The following is a 16,245-nucleotide window of genomic DNA, read 5'->3' as shown; positions in this document are numbered from 1 at the left end:
ACTAGGTTTTTTTTTAGGTGAAAGAGGGTTTGAGGCTGATAAGAAACCCTAAAATGAGGTTAGAGATGCTTAAATACGAAGGAGACCCAAAAAGATCATGGGCTTGGGCTGTATCGCTCCTCACGTCGTGAGCTCTTATTGCTCATGTCGTGAGCTCGGTCTCAGACAAAATCTTCATGCAATGCATCTCACGTCGTGAGCCTCTATGTTTCACGTCGTGAGGTTCATTTTTCTCCAAAATGAAACCTTTTGACCCCTTGAAACCCTAATTCGATTCGTCCTGGAAAAACGGGTGTTACTCCCTCTCTCTCTTCTCTCTCTCTCTCTCTCTCTCTCTCTCTCTCTCTCTCTCTCCCTCTCTCTTTCTCTCTCTCTTTCTCTGCATAACCTATATGTCACACTCCTATTGTCTTGTCAATTTTTTCAGCCACTTTGATTTTCGACAATAACCTTTTTTTTTTTTGATAAAAAAATTTCTTAAAAAACAAAGTTCTTAAAATTTAATTCTCTACAAAATGAGTATAATTATTAAAAATTGATTTTTTTTTTTAATTTTAAATTTAAAAAAAAAAACCCATATTTTTTTTTCCAAAAATCATGAAAATTTAAGGGAAACTTCTACTCAATATACTAGCGATTTTATAAAAAGAAAATTAAAAATAAGTTTTTGAAGTGATCATATTTTAAGTTTAATAAATACTAGTTTTTATAAAATATAACAATTTTTTATACAAATTCAAAAAAAAAAAAAAAAACAAATGACAAAATTATTCCTAATACTATTTTAATTAGTTTGTAAAACAAAATTTTCATAAAATATTATTATTTTAAGGAAACTTACAGTTTGTTTAAATGAATTGAACTTTTTATAAAAATAAAACATGGAAATTTTCTTTCTTCAAATTAAAAATCATTTCAAATATTTATTATATATAATATATTACGAACTTTTTGAAAATAAAACTTAAAAAATAAGGTTATTTAGATACTAAACTTTATTTTAAAAGATTTATGTGGTTTTAAAAAAATGTTGAATATAATATGATCTAAAACGAAAAGATTCAAAATATTTATGATTCAAAAAAGTTATGATTCAAACATGTTTATGGTCTTTAATTTGTTATGATATAAAAATATTTTTATTCAAATATTTTATGATATTAATTATATATTTTATGATTTAAAATGTATAGTGATCTAAAATTTATCACGAACAAAAATTGTATTTAATTGAATATATTATTGATCCAAAATCACGTGATTAGAAAATGATATCATCCAAATTACTATGATTGAAAATAAATTGATATAAAATTTTATGACACAAAAATAATATAATCCAAAATTAATATAGCCAAAAAATATTATAATATTTAATATCTTTATGATTCGAAACTTTCATAATTGTTAAACATCAAAAACTTGAACCCGTATTTAGTTCAAAAAATTAAAAAAAAACACAAGTAACTTTAAAGATGTACTAAATGGACGATGAAAACCTAGCAAATCGATTTAGATGCAAATCGAAAAATTGGTTGTGAAAACATACACATACGAATAATGATCCATATAAAGATTGGTGATTAAAAACCTAGAAACCGGTTGTGAAAACACACAATAATGAACATACACATACGAATCTTGATCAAGATATAGATTCTTCAACGAAAACCTTGTAATAGTAGGAGAAGAAAGGAACAATTTCTAAAAAATGATGGGAGGCATGATTTTGAATATCGATTTCCGGGTTGTTTCCAATGCGAGGTTTATTGATCTCTAATCCATGTCGTTGTCGTTCATGGCCACCATGAATGTGCATATGTCCGGTGACTTTCATTAGTTGCCACTTTGAGTTTTCTATTTCCTACATATGCCTTCATCAGCAATCGCTCATGAGCTTTATTTGTTTCCTTCAACTTTCTAGGTTTTCACTAACTTTGAGTTATTACGAGGAAATGTAATGATATAGAAAGGGGGTGTATGGTGGATGGGTTATTTGAATATGAGGTTTATGTAATCAATTTCGATTTTTGGTGTTGGGCATAGATATCTTTGATTCGGGTGTTTGTCGATTTCATATTAGTTTTAAAACAAAATTCGTTAGAGTGCTCTTCACTAGAAAAAGTATTGGAGATCGGTATAAAGGTGATGAACTTAGTATGTGAAAATATAAGAGAGAGAGAGATTATTTATTTGTTTTTATTTTGTAAATATTAAAATATATGTTAAAAAATATAAAATAAAAAAAATTCAAGTCATTTTTAAATTTATCAAGGACTAAAACCACCAAAAAAAAAAATCCAATTACACTAATAATATAAATTAAAATTTTTATACTAGTAAAAAAATACACATGTTTTTACAAACCATAAGACCAAATTCGCACTTTAATCTATTTTTTATGCAACAAAATTTCCAAATATCATTTTTTACACACGTCAACAGGTGTATCTGAATTTGATATACGATAAGTCAAAATTGGGTTTTTATTTGACTTTTACAGATAGCCGCCTCACCCGAAAATCAAGAGCCCTTCTGATCGGCGGCACTGCCGGCGGAGCCGTTATTAGGTCTAGATTTACTCCTCCAATTCTCCTTCAATATCGATTCAATTATTGTTTCTTCATAGACGCCATCAGCTCATCACTGTGGATCACCCCCTGTTCTCCTAACCCTAATTGTAATCTTAGGGTTTGCGATTTGTGTTTCTCTTTTCTTGTAGGGGGTGATTGTTGAACCAATCCAATCATTTTTTGACAAAAATGGTGAGGAGTTGCGTTCAATCGTTGCTGAAACTGGTCAATTCGTTCATCGGAATGTTAGGGATCGCGATGATCATTTACGGCTTGTGGATGATTAGGGCTTGGCAGCGGCAAATGGACGGCTCAGATTACCCTACTCCATGGTACAACATCTCTTTCACGTTTTCACCGAGAAAAAGCTTTTACTTAATTGTTAATTGATTACATTATTTCTATCTAATCTAGTCAAACACATTCAGTTCATAATTACGATTCGATTGGGTATCAAACTCCCTGATTTTATGCTTAATTTGAATCATAATCGAAAAAAAAGATGGAAGTGATATGATTGCAAGAATCTTGCTATGTGGAAAACGATGAAAAAGCTTTTCTTTTTCAAAAAGTCAGGCTGTTAAATGCTAGCATTTATGTCATTCTCAACTTTTATTTATGAGGAGGCTTCATGGGGTCTGTAGATTGTGGTCAGTTTTGTTGTACCTTTTTAAAAAAAAATTTTATTAAAGTTTGATGATTAAATTTTAAAGTATATATAACATCCTAAAAATGCGGAAATAATAACTTTAAAAAACTAAATTTTAATGACATAACCAAAAGATCCCCGAACATGAGAGTGTCCTAACAATAAGGAGTTGACAATACATTACATAGGTTTTTTTTTTTCTTGGAAAAGACCTAAATACCCTTTCTTTATAACTTTAACAATGTAGGTTCATATACGCCACGCTTGGACTTGGTGCAACTTTGTGTGTGATCGCATGCTCCGGTCACATCGCCGCAGAGACCGCAAACGGATGTTGCCTCTATTGTGTATCCTTATTTTAACGTTACTCTATAAAAAAATTATTTTTTCAGTAACCCTGAGCTGACCCACAGAACCTGTTCCAAAAACATCATCTCAGATGTAAATAAGTGGCCCGCCAGATAGCTGACATAAAAGTCCAGAGCCCACATTGGATATATATGACAATAGTGCAATAGTTTTAGTAGAAATGAATATTACGATTAATGGCCTTAACATGAATGTAGTATTTGGTCTTTATCTTTTTGCTTTTGATGGTGGAAGGTGCGGTCACAACGGATGTATTTCTAAACCGGAATTGGGAAGAGGTACTTTCTAGTGACGAAAGCTTTACAGTTCTTTACCCATAATAGCAATGTACTTACATTTATTATTTTCTTTATATAATATTATTATTTTCATGATTTCAGGACTTTCCGAAAGATCCAAGTGGGAATTTCCATGAGTTTAGGGATTTTATTAAGGAGAATTTCGATATATGCAAATGGGTCGGCTTGTCCATTCTTGGTGCTCAGGTTCGTGTGTTGACGTCATCTAAAAATATTTGCGGCGTTTAGTTTGTTAAATATACCGAAATATTTTTTAATTTTTTTTTTAGAACGGTAATTTAAATATTTTTAATTTTTATTTTTATTATAATTAATGGCAGGGGTTGTCTATATTTTTGGCACTCATTCTCAAAGCTCTTGGGCCATGGCCATATCATGAAGTAAATTATGATAGTGATGATTATGCAACCATTGAAGATTATCCACTTTTAAGAAATTACCCAAATCAACCCCGTTATGTTGTTGGTGCTCCGGTCTATGGCACTAGATGATTTTTGATATGGACAATCAGGTAGCTTTTCAGTACAGTACAGTATAATTTTATACTGTGTTTGACATGTATTGGACTGTAATATATATTGTTGTGACTTGTAATGGATAAAAAAAAATATATATAAATATTTTGGTATTATGGGTAAAAAATAAAGTACTTCCATCATGGTTTTTAAATTTGTAGGTTGTTACATGGAAACATGTTGTGGGAGCTTCGGGAAGATTCGTTATTTGGTTAAGTGTAAAACGAAAGATGTTTTGTTCGTGGAAGGTTAAATAGAATTTATTCAAACATATTTAGTGTAAAATGCTGTTAATTATTTATTATATATAGGAAATTAAAATTGAGGTAGCAATTAGCATTCTGTTATATCATGTTTTGTTCGTTTGAAAAAAGAGAATTAGTTTTTTAAACATGTGGGTTTATTTTGCATAATTAGACATCTGAAAAGTTAAATTGATAAATTATGATCATTTCGTGTGTAGGAGTTCATTTTGATTTCAATTTTGTATCGCCCTTATATATGTTTTTAGGAGTTCATTTTTATTTCGATTTTGTATGTATTATATATTTCGGTTTTTGTGTAACTTTATTGTTTTATAAATTCGTTTTTACATATTTATTACAACTTTATTTTGAACAGGTTCACAATTCTGTTTTTTACAAATTCGCTTTTTAGAAAATTGTAAAATCATGTGTTGTAAAAAACTAAAAACAAATTTGTAGAAAAAAGAATCATAAAAGAATATGTAAAAACGAAATTGCAAAAAAAGAATTTATAAAAAACATATTTATACAAACGGATTGGTAAAAATGAATTCTAAAAAATGTATAAAAAGAAAGTTAAAAATTTAATACACTTGTTTTACTAAAAATGAATTTTAGAAAATGTATAAAAATAAATTAAATAATTAATACAAAACAGTTTTACTGAAAACTAAATTTTATATAAAAAATGAAATATTAAAAAATAGATTAACTTTTTTTCAAAGCCGAGTATAAATATGGTACGAAAAATTAAAATCTAGTATAAGTTTGATTTTTTTGGTAAATAAGAAGTATCTTGACAAATGGTATATCGTTGGGTATAAATTGTAATATATAGAAAGAATGTGATTGAATTATGTTATGTTTGTAAAACTAATGGAAAAATTAATTGACTGTTGGGAAGTTAGTGGTTGAAAAAAATTTCGATTGGTAAAACAATGTTATAAAAATCATTCGACGGTAGTTCGAAGGTAGACTGATGTTAAGGGATTAATTGATCTTGATGCGGATTAATCGGAGACCATAGATTATTAATAAAATATTAAAATTAATCAAAGATTAATATATTTTAAGAAAAATAAGTACTTCAGAATATGAAAATAAGAGAATTCGTAATTTGAAAATTTGAAAATACCAAAATATGTACATTTTGGTATAATATTTGTAATTTTGAAAAATTTGGGTTAAAAAAATTTAATTTTTTCAATTTTTTTGACTATTTTTTTTTTCTTTTTTTGCCTTTTGTTGACCGATTAATCCTGCCTAGATTGATTAATCCCGCCAAACCAGATTAATCCTTAATTTCCATCAAACACACTATCGTAGTCATTTGCAAAATGCCAAAAAATTGTACCCTTCAAGAATATTTCATTTTACTTCTGCATAGTAAAAAATATGATTTTTTTTTTCTTTTAAATTAATGGTAATACTTTATTTCATTACACATTTTATGAGAGTATTACTACATTAAATAGTCCTATGATGCATTTGCTTTTATATTTGACTAAAAATTGCCTCATTGCTGTTTGGTAGGGAACAGGTAATTTTCAAATTGTCTTTGCCAAATTAATAAGTTTCAATGTTTGTTTTGCGGGGGATTAATCTGTAATTTTTTTTATTAGACTGACTATTTTTAAAAAAAATTTAAACCCATGAAACATTTGCTATAAAAAATATTGACAAGGGGAACTTTTTCTTAAATTGCAGGGAGAATTCTGCAATTTATTTTCTACAAATGGACTAAACATGGCAGGATACAAAAGTATTATGGTGAAAGTGTAAAACCCAAAAACTTATTACACATGGACAATTTAAGTAAAAAAAATACATAAGGAACTTTTATATAAAATACGAGGACAATTTTTGTAAATTATTTTTCTACATACAGACCAAACTTATCAAAAAACTAAAGTATTGTGGCACATGAACAATTTGGTAATTTATTTCCTACAAAGAGACCAAACGATAACATTATAGCAAATATTTCAAACCTAAAAAGTATACTATTTAAACAAAATGAACAATTTCTGTAAGAAAAAAAAAACTGTATAAGGATCTTTTCTATAAATTACATTGATTGTTTTGTAATTTATTTTTTAAATAGGAGCCAATGGGCATATTAAAGTATTACGGACTAAAATATAAAACCATAAAATATACTATTAATAAGACACTTGCTTTTTTATTATATATAATAAAATAATTCGTGCATTTCCAATAGTCCAATCTTTTGAAAAAAAGATGAATTGTTGCGTCAAGTTATACTTTTACTTTTTAGCAATCATATACATAGTATACTTTGTTTCAAGTCTTTCTTTCTGATTTTGCAAGTTGAGAATTTATTATATCAATTTCGATAAATAAATAGACAAAATTTCCCTTTGTATATCTTAGTTCTTATCACTCAAATTTATTCATGGTCAATTAACAAAGACACAATCAAACACTATATGTCATATACGTCTTGATTCATCCCAAAGAACAAGATGTAGAAGCATGTCTTGTTTTTCTAAGAAATATATATATATATATATATATATATATATATATATATATATATATATATATATATATATATATATATATATATATATATATATATATATATATATATATATATATATATATATATATATATATAACATACCATTTAAAATTTGATTTAATTGATTTATTGTAACATTAACAGGTGTGCGAGAGACATGTTATTGGACACAAAATTAGGCAAAATTCCATAGAAATAGAAAGGTGATTGAACACTTTAAAAAGGGAAGATCGCAATATCGCATAAGAAAATCTTTATGAAAGTTTGCTTTTTTTTTTTTTTTTTTTTTTTTTTTTAATCTTTTTTTTAGTCTTTCTTTCTTTTCTTTAGTCCCTTTGATGGAGGAGGGGATGTCTTTTCATTAAAAGCATGGTTCAGGTTGTTAGATGCTTTGATTTTGATGGACAACCATGTTAAGAATATCAAACCTTAAGTATCGAGTCCTCTTTCTTATATGATAGATATAAAGTACTAAAATAATCAAAAGATAGCTTGATAACGAATATATATTAATTTTCATAACAAAAGTTTAGTAAATCTTTTTGAACCGAAATATATTGCAATTAATAGGAGCCAGTAAAAGAAATATGTCACAATGAAAAGATAGATAAACTTGCGTTATACAACCAACCAATCAAATTACTTTGTACAAATTGCTCCTACTAAAAATCTAAAAAAAAAGCTTTGCGAGATAACTTTAACAAAAATTACTTTGTACTTCTGAAAACACCACATCGCTCACAAAGAAGTAACAACGACCATATCAAACACATCTTTTTGAACCATATTCAGATTTGTAGTGCCCAACTACTTTAGCAAGTGTTACAATATGGCGATTTGTAACCAAACATCCTTAGTCATATTACAAGAAATGAATAAATAATCTCATGTTTCGCTTGCAAAGTCGTAAAAAGGACAAAAAATTGAATTCACATCAATCATTTTATCCATCAAACTTCATTCTAGTAGGAAGATGATTTAGACACAACCTCCAAAACAAAATGTTTGATGGGAATATAAGAATTTAAACTAGCATGCAATTTTAATGTACAAAGTCGCACTATCTAAACACGATCTAGTTGAAGCTATCGAGAAAGAACCATTTGAATCAATGTTCCATGCCCACGTATCCATCTGATCCAAAATAAATACGATTGAATCAAGAGCTTCATCTCATTCTTATGCATAAGTTTGCCCCTCTCCATTTAGCAATCTTCGAAAATAATTAGGCTAATCTTCCAACTTTAAACGATAGCTAACCAACAGCATTTTATTCAAATCTAATGAATAAACATGATTTTTTTTGTTATTTAACGCCGTATCCCCACTCAAATATCTTCTCGAAAAACAGTTTGATTTCCATTACACTTTTAGGCTACAAAACGAATCCAAATGTACCCCGTTACTAGCTAGATTATAAATTTCTTTCATAATGTTACTCCAAAAACCATTACTTTAAGCCTTGAAAGGATATTCATGTAAGCACCTCAGCACTTCTCATAATAATAATAAATTCTTTCATATCCCTCTTAAATCCTTTCATCCGATATCCGGTGGCACTACCTATACCTATTGTAACAAATAAGTCTTCAATCATAGAGATAACATGTTCTTTAGTTCGAGAATTAAAAGAAGAAAAGGAGCATGCCAATCATCTTTTTTAAACTCACCTAAGGTGGAATGTTTCCCCTATAGTGATCACTATAATAGGTTTTAACATCAGATTTCAATCGTCTTGGCCTAAAAAAACTTCAACACTTGTTGGAATATGTTTCCCAACAATTGTAACAACGTTCGGCTATGACTGAAACACCTCTCATATGAGCTATTTGAAATAACTTTTTCTCAATTAATAAACATAATATTTCAAAGTCTAAGTGTGGAATAAGGTCCCAACATCATTATGTAAATCGATTTAGTAGTTTGATAATTTTAGAAAAACACGAGGGTGCATCGGTTACATCAATATACAAGTTAAGTCAAGAAGTTCTAAATAACATAAGTAGTATTCTAAATGTCTAATGCATCTCCCACCTCTAATCTTTCTTAAACTTCCTAATTTGAATACATATCAAAATATGTACATTAGGCTTGGAAAGACTAATGAGCATTATCGGGGTTCTATATTATTGAATGAAAGGAACTTTCACTTTCCATACACAATGTAAATCCCAAAAACATTTTCAATACATAGAGTTAGTATCAATTTGTATTTGGGGAAATAAGCATTTCAAAGACAATAACACCACTTACAACACGAGGCAACTTATCATGTAATGTCTGTTTTTCGATAAGTTATTTATTAATTTTAATGGTTTAATATTGTGGGATTTGGCTGGCTTCGTGATACGACAAGGTGTTGGTCATGGCGTGTGCCATCTGTATTAGTCGAGATGCGACCTAAGTGGGTTTCAACGTGTGGCCACAAAAGCTTGAAACCCTAGGTATCACTTTTTGGAGCATATTTAAAGGCTCTAACTTTTAGAGTTTCCTAATTTCACCAGCCTCCATATCTTAAAGAACACTAAAAGCAAACCCTAGCCTTCTCTCATCCCCTAGTGGTGTTTTAATGCCTTGAGTGTGAAGTTTGAAGAAGGAGAAGATGTCTTTACTGCTCTAGAAGCAAGATCCAAAGAAGTTTCAACCTTCTCATCATCTTTTAGACCTTTGTATGTTATAAAGCTTCAAAATTTATGATCATTATGTATAGATATAGTGTTTTGGAGTTTGGGGAACTCTAAGGATATAGACTTATTTGAAGATCCTTTTTGGACACCTAGAGGTGAAAATATATGAAAGACCCACACTTTCATAAATATAAGCATTATTACTCCAAAACATGCTGCATGCATATTTATAAACAATATTTTAAATTAATAGTTTGATTACAAACGACTGGATACAAACCGACTAAGTTTTAAGTATATTACATAACTACCCAGGATATTAAAGTTTTATACAAACGTAAACCCAAGTACAAAAGTAATAGCGTAAACTATTCTAAATCTTCCGACAGTATATGACTATACTGGTTACTTATCTCCTGCAATTGTTAAACAATGAGAGGGTAAGCGGTGACACTTAGTGAGTTCAATAATAGATACAATATAACGTTATGCCACATATATACTTCCATATGGCAGAAGCAAAGAGGAACAAGGAACAACAAAGGCATATGTGAATCATGCGACAAGATTTCCATATCAATCGATGATTTGATTCAATGATATATAATCAATGAGACGTAATAGTTTCAATACTTGATATACATCAATAACGCTTTGGCCTAAATGGCATAGAAGACACAATTTCTGATTAAACATTTTGGTAGATTTCAGGCTTTTAGCCATATCTAACCTTCTACCAATGCCATAGAATAGAGATCATTCTCATACGAGACATGCTCTACATGGCCAGAGGCTACATACCAGCCCTATCTAACCTTCTGCCAATGCCATAGAATAGAAGTCATTCTCTTACAAGACATGCTCTACATGGCCAGAGGCTACATATCAGTACCACCGTGACTCTAAGTCCTTTCACTGATCACATGGTCAAAGGTATAACTTTGCTACCAATATAGCATGGAATAACAACACGAGATAATAACACGGAAAAAGCACATATCACATATAACACATAACATACAATTGTTCCTATATATTGAACTCACCGTGAAATAACCGGGGGGGGGGGGGGGGGGGGGGGGGTTAAGGTATTAATTTGGGCAATACTTCGACTCTAAATATGACTTTTTGTGACGAAATCGGGGATTTTTGTTGAAAACCGGCTTTACACGGGCAGAGTTTCGACTCGAAATATAATTTTCTCGGGAACTTCGGAGTATCGGGACTTGCTTCGGGTGTCGGGGATGATACCGCGACTTTAGGGGGGTTAAAAATGGGCTAAAGAAGGTTTAGAGAGTAAGAGATATCAGAATTAGCAAACAAATCCCGAAGGCTTCGTTTTCTATTTATAGGGTGAAATTTTGATATTCACGACATGAACTATGTATGTTCACGTCGTGACTTCAATCCTGGTCACCCCTAGGCTTGTTGTGTGTCTTCTAGGCTCGAAATGTGTCGTTCAGCTAGTTCACATCGTGAATTCTATGTTCACGTCGTGAACGCAATCAGGTCTCGAAGTTTGTGCTCCGAACTTCAAAAATCCATATCTTTCGCAAACGAGATCCGTTTTTTACATTCTTTACATCCACGCGTAGGTGAAATTATGCTCTAGAACTTTCATATAGACTCCATCGGCTAATTTTGACTTTATTTTTAATATTATATTTTTAACAGGTCGGGACAGGAAAAGTCCATTAATAATTCATAACTTCTTCATCCGACGTTCGTTTTTGTCTGTCTTTTTACTGTTGTACTACTATTGATGAGACCTTCGATTCTCATTTAGGTTGTGTCGGCTAAAAGTCACTCGATCTTTATTTCGAGTTTTTAGCTATCTAACGCTATTCTGAAACTTGAAAAAATCATAACTTCCTCATACGAAGTCAGATTTTGACGTTCTTTTTATGAAAATTTTCGGTTTATCGAATACTACGACTTTCATTTAGAACATATAGGCTAAAAATTAGTTTATCAAAAACTCACTTTTTACATCATTTGGCGTCGTGCCGGTTCTGTCGCGGATCTTCGATTGGTCATAACTTCTTCGTTATAACTCGGACTTCGATGAGGTTTTGGCCTAAATGTTTCTAGCAAAATTATCTACAAATTTCAGTAATAAAATTTTATTTGTTTCAAATTTTATATTTTTGTTAAATTTCAATATTTGATTTTTGATTGGAATCTCATAAGACTTCCAATACCTTCTGAGTGATTCTAAACATAGTTTTACTTTAATTCTAGTAAAAACTATCTGTTAGAACTCAATACTCAAAACCATATAATATTTTATTATATTATTCACTTTTTAAAATTACATAACACGATAACTGAACGTGTATGTTACAATAGAGTATGCATGAGCTCTCTTTGAACTATGCATGAAGCTTTAAGCCTTTTTGGGCTCATGTTGGATATAGGATTAGTGTTTGTCTTGTTAGAATCTTGGATGGGGATAAAGTTGGAAGTTTTATCCATTGAGAACCTCATTTGAAGGTTTCTAGAAAGTTATGGTTTCTATCTTAAAGGATTAAACACTTAATGGACTAAGTGTTTCTGCCCGGAAAGCGCAATGCGGCCTAGGCATGGTCACAGTGTGAAGGCTGGTTTGGCTTCAATACTATTTTAGACTTTGGTGGTCGTGACTCGACCTAAAGCTGGTTGCGGCGCGCCTAGCCGTTGACCATTCAGTTTTTACCATTTTGCCTTTTGGTTAAACTTTTATGGATATGAGTATTAGACTAAGGATTGGCCTATGTTTGGTATTAGGCAGTTCGTGTTAGCGATTTTGTTTCTAAAGAATACTTTTGACATTTTGGTTGCTAGATTCATGTGAGTTTTCTCAGTACCCTATGTGTGACATTATATGTCCTTTTGTGTGGTAGGATGCATATGTGTATGGATAGTCTACTGATAAATGATTACACTAGAATAGTTTTTTGTTGTGGTAATTGGATGGTCATATGGGAAGATAGTCGTGAGCCTTCAGGCCTAATAGGAGGATTTTTAGGAATCTAAAGTTTAGTTGGGATAAGGGCCCACTAAGGTGTTGATTGTGAGTAAGCTGGGTGTCTATACGTCAGCTAGGATGTTGGTTGAGTGGCTACTGGCCCACTAAGGGTTTGACTGTGAGCTTATTGTTGGTATGCATTGCATGTATGATTGAACGTGTTGTATGTCGGGAAACTCAATAAGATTTGTGCTTACATTTTAAATTTAAATATTTTTAGGTTGTTTTGGTAAGAAAGGAAGGGCGTAACACGACTTTACTCGCATTGGTGTTTGACTATGTTTTGAGACTTCCACTAATTCTATGACATGCCTCTGATTTGTTACTATGTTGTTATGATATTTCAACAAATACATTTTATATACTTTTTAAAAAGATGGTTTTTGGTGGTCTAATTCTTATTTATATAACAAAAATTTTAGTTGAATATTTGGGACGTTACAAGTTGTTATCAAAGCTTTGGTTTGAGGTATTTGGACGACAACGAGCGTGTATATGAAGTTAGACTAAGGTCCGCAAGATTTTTCTAAAACTTCTTCAAAAATATTTTTTATAAAAGAAGGAAAGATGCAATACATACATTCATCTGGAACTTAAGAAGGAAAGTGGTTACCAATAGGCCCATATTGTTTTGTATGCTATTTATCCAGTTGACAGATATGCATGCTAGAATATAGGCTAAGGATATGCTCTAAAATGCATGCTAGATTGCCTGTTTGGGGAGGTGCCTTAATTTCCTTATATGTTGGTTGTTATTTTCCACTTGAAGTCTATGTTAATATTGATATATTGTTAAGTGAATACTTTAGGGTTATACTTAGTTAGAATCAGATAGGCTTAAATTTCTTGATTTGCGCTTAGTACATGTTCCTTTTTTGGTTATTGCCTTAGGGTAGGGTCATTTCTTCAAATTTCTATCTCGTTCTTGACTACGTATAACTGTGTATTCATAAGGCGACTCATCGATAGTAGCAAAAAAATTGTTCGACATGCGAGAGGTGGGGATCCTAATGAATCTAGGAAGATTAGTGGTATGTACATGTGTAGACATATATGTGTACTGGCTGTAAGGGGCACTTGGAAACTTCGATGCAATTCTTGGAACAAGTACACATATGTGTGGAAAGTAATACGGGCCTGTACTATCGGGCTTGAATACTTTAGGGTTATACTTAGATCAGATAGGTTTAAATTTCTTGATTTGCGCTTAGTACATGTTCCTTTTTTGGTTATTGCCTTAGGGTAGGGTCATTTCTTCAAATTTCTATCTCGTTCTTGACTACGTATGACTGTGTATTCATAAGGCGACTCATCGGTAGTAGCAAAAAAAATTGTTCGGCATGCGAGAGGTGGGGATCCTAATGAATCTAGGAAGATTAGTGGTATGTACATGTGTAGAAATATATGTGTACTGGCTGTAAGGGGCACTTGGAAACTTCAATGCAATTCTTGGAACAAGTACACATATGTGTGGAAAGTAATACGAGCCTGTACTATCGGAAGCACATGGTATGTATTGGATCGAGAGGGGTCATAATGTTTAGAGGAGTTGGTAGATAGGTAATAGTATAGGGATAGTGTTATGGTTATGTTTGTGTTTACATAATGGTGGCTACTAGACATGGATATGATACTTCTGGAGCAGGTTTGAGTGATGCAAACTCGTGTGATTTGGTTGCTTCTGAGGTTTCTTGGGTCATACTCGAGGAGTTACCATATATGTTTTGTAGGATAAAGGATGAGTTGATCACTATATATGTTCAATGAGCATTATGAGCCAGCGCATGCAATGGTATCTGCTCTTAAAATTTGGAGACATTATTTGCATTGGTTAAGTATAACTTCTACACATATAACAAGAGTTTGAAGTACCTTATGAATTAGCAAAATTTGAATATGAGGTAACGGAAATGGTTGGATGTGGTGAAAGACTACAACTGTGAGGTACTTCATCACCCGAGTAAAGCTAATGTATTTGCTGATGCACTAAGTTGGAAAACGACTACTGTACCTCTCTATGTATTGTGTTTGAGGATGAAAATGGTAAAATCTTTGTTAGAGATGATTGAAAGGGAATAGACCGAGGCGGTCAAGGTTGAGAACCAGAAGAGAGAGAGTGGGTCAAGGTCCAAGTTTCTGCTTTGGTTAAAGATAGTCGAGATTTATTGGCACATTTTATTTGGGTTTGGGTTATGTTCATTGGTGGGACTCATCATATATTGTTGGAAAAGGAACATAAATCTAAGTATTTTGTCCATCCTAGTGCGACCAAGATGTATAGAGACTTGGAAGAGGATTACTAGTGGCCCTACATGAAACAAGATGTGACATTCTATGTTGAGAAATTTTTAACTTTTTGGATGGCCAAGGATGAGCATCAGAATCTACATGACAAGCTTCAACCATTAAAGATTCCACTGTGGAAGTGGGAGCATATTACTATGGATGTGATCACTATGTTAACAAAGACTACCAGGAATATGGATGCTATTTGGGTTGTTGAGGATATATTGACCAAGCGTGCTCACTATATGATGATTTAGGAAAGTTTCTCATTTGAGAAACTAGCTGAAATTTATGTCAAGGAGGTGATTGTCCGTCAAGGTGTATCAATTTCAATGATTTCAAATAGAGTCGTCAGGTTCATTTCACAATTTTGGAAGAGATTTCATGACGATTTGGGTACCCAGTTACATTTCAGCATGACATATCATTCTCAGAAGGATGTCTAGAGTGAGAGGATGATACCAACATTAGAGGATATCTTGTAGGCTTGTGCCATTGACTTTGATGGGAGTTGTGATTCGTATATTCCATTAGCAGAGTTCTCCTACAACAATAATTTCCAATCGAGTATTGGTATGCCTCCATTTGAGATGTTGTATGGGAGGACATACAAGAACCTGGTATGTTGGGGGAGACAGGTCAGATAGTTATGGGGATCAGTGATATTATGCTCAAGACTACCATACTTATTCAAAGAGTCTGTGAGAGACTGAAGACTACACAGAGCCGATAGAAGAGTTATGCTGATAGGCGACGGTCTAATTTGAAGTTTTCAGTTAGGGATTATATTTTTCTTAAGGTGCCACCTTGGAAAGGGGTTACCCAGTTTCAGAAGCGGGGAAAGTTGGGCATAAGGTATATTAGACGCTATTGGGTCATTATACATGTGGGGAAGGTGGCTTTTCGTTTGCAACTTCCGGATGAGCTCATTTAGACAACATTTTTTATGCTTCCTAGTTGAGGAAGTGTATATCAGACAAGACAACGGTGGTACCGTTGGAGGATATCCATGTTGATGAGATATTGAGTTATATGGAGAAGCCACTCACGGTATTGGAAAGAAATATGAAGACCTTGCAAAACAAGGTGATCAGGTTAGTGAAGGTGCAATAGAGGCACATGCATAGTTC

At 32.0% G+C, this 16,245-nt stretch overlaps 1 protein-coding gene across 2 annotated transcripts; it reads left to right on the top strand.

Annotated features, from left to right (window-relative positions):
• The first annotated feature begins 2,419 nt into the window (after positions 1-2,419).
• LOC111879329 (tetraspanin-19) lies at positions 2,420-4,738 on the top strand. Of its 2 annotated transcripts, XM_023875782.3 has the most exons (7): positions 2,420-2,570; positions 2,723-2,905; positions 3,470-3,569; positions 3,789-3,869; positions 3,972-4,076; positions 4,211-4,401; positions 4,567-4,738. In XM_023875782.3, the coding sequence occupies exons 2-6, from the start codon at positions 2,763-2,765 to the stop codon at positions 4,379-4,381; spliced, it is 600 nt and encodes a 199-aa protein (XP_023731550.1). In that variant the 5' UTR covers positions 2,420-2,570; positions 2,723-2,762; the 3' UTR covers positions 4,382-4,401; positions 4,567-4,738. The 2 variants fall into 2 exon arrangements, with proteins under 2 accessions (XP_023731550.1, XP_052622886.1); XM_052766926.1 differs by having other exon boundaries at positions 2,424-2,905.
• The last annotated feature ends 11,507 nt before the right edge of the window (positions 4,739-16,245 follow it).

The sequence above is a fragment of the Lactuca sativa genome, chromosome 8, assembly GCF_002870075.4.
Source record: "Lactuca sativa cultivar Salinas chromosome 8, Lsat_Salinas_v11, whole genome shotgun sequence".
NCBI classification, from domain to species: Eukaryota; Viridiplantae; Streptophyta; class Magnoliopsida; order Asterales; family Asteraceae; genus Lactuca; species Lactuca sativa.
This window is presented reverse-complemented; position numbering and strand designations above follow the sequence as displayed.

Bases quoted from the DNA above. Each gene is read 5' to 3' on its own strand.
- LOC111879329 (XM_023875782.3), top strand. From the start codon at position 2,763: ATGGTGAGGAGTTGCGTTCAATCGTTGCTGAAACTGGTCAATTCGTTC. The intron at 3,570-3,788 runs GTATCCTTATTT...ACATGAATGTAG, and splicing joins ACGGATGTTGCCTCTATTGT to TATTTGGTCTTTATCTTTTT. The intron at 3,870-3,971 runs GTACTTTCTAGT...TCATGATTTCAG, and splicing joins TAAACCGGAATTGGGAAGAG to GACTTTCCGAAAGATCCAAG.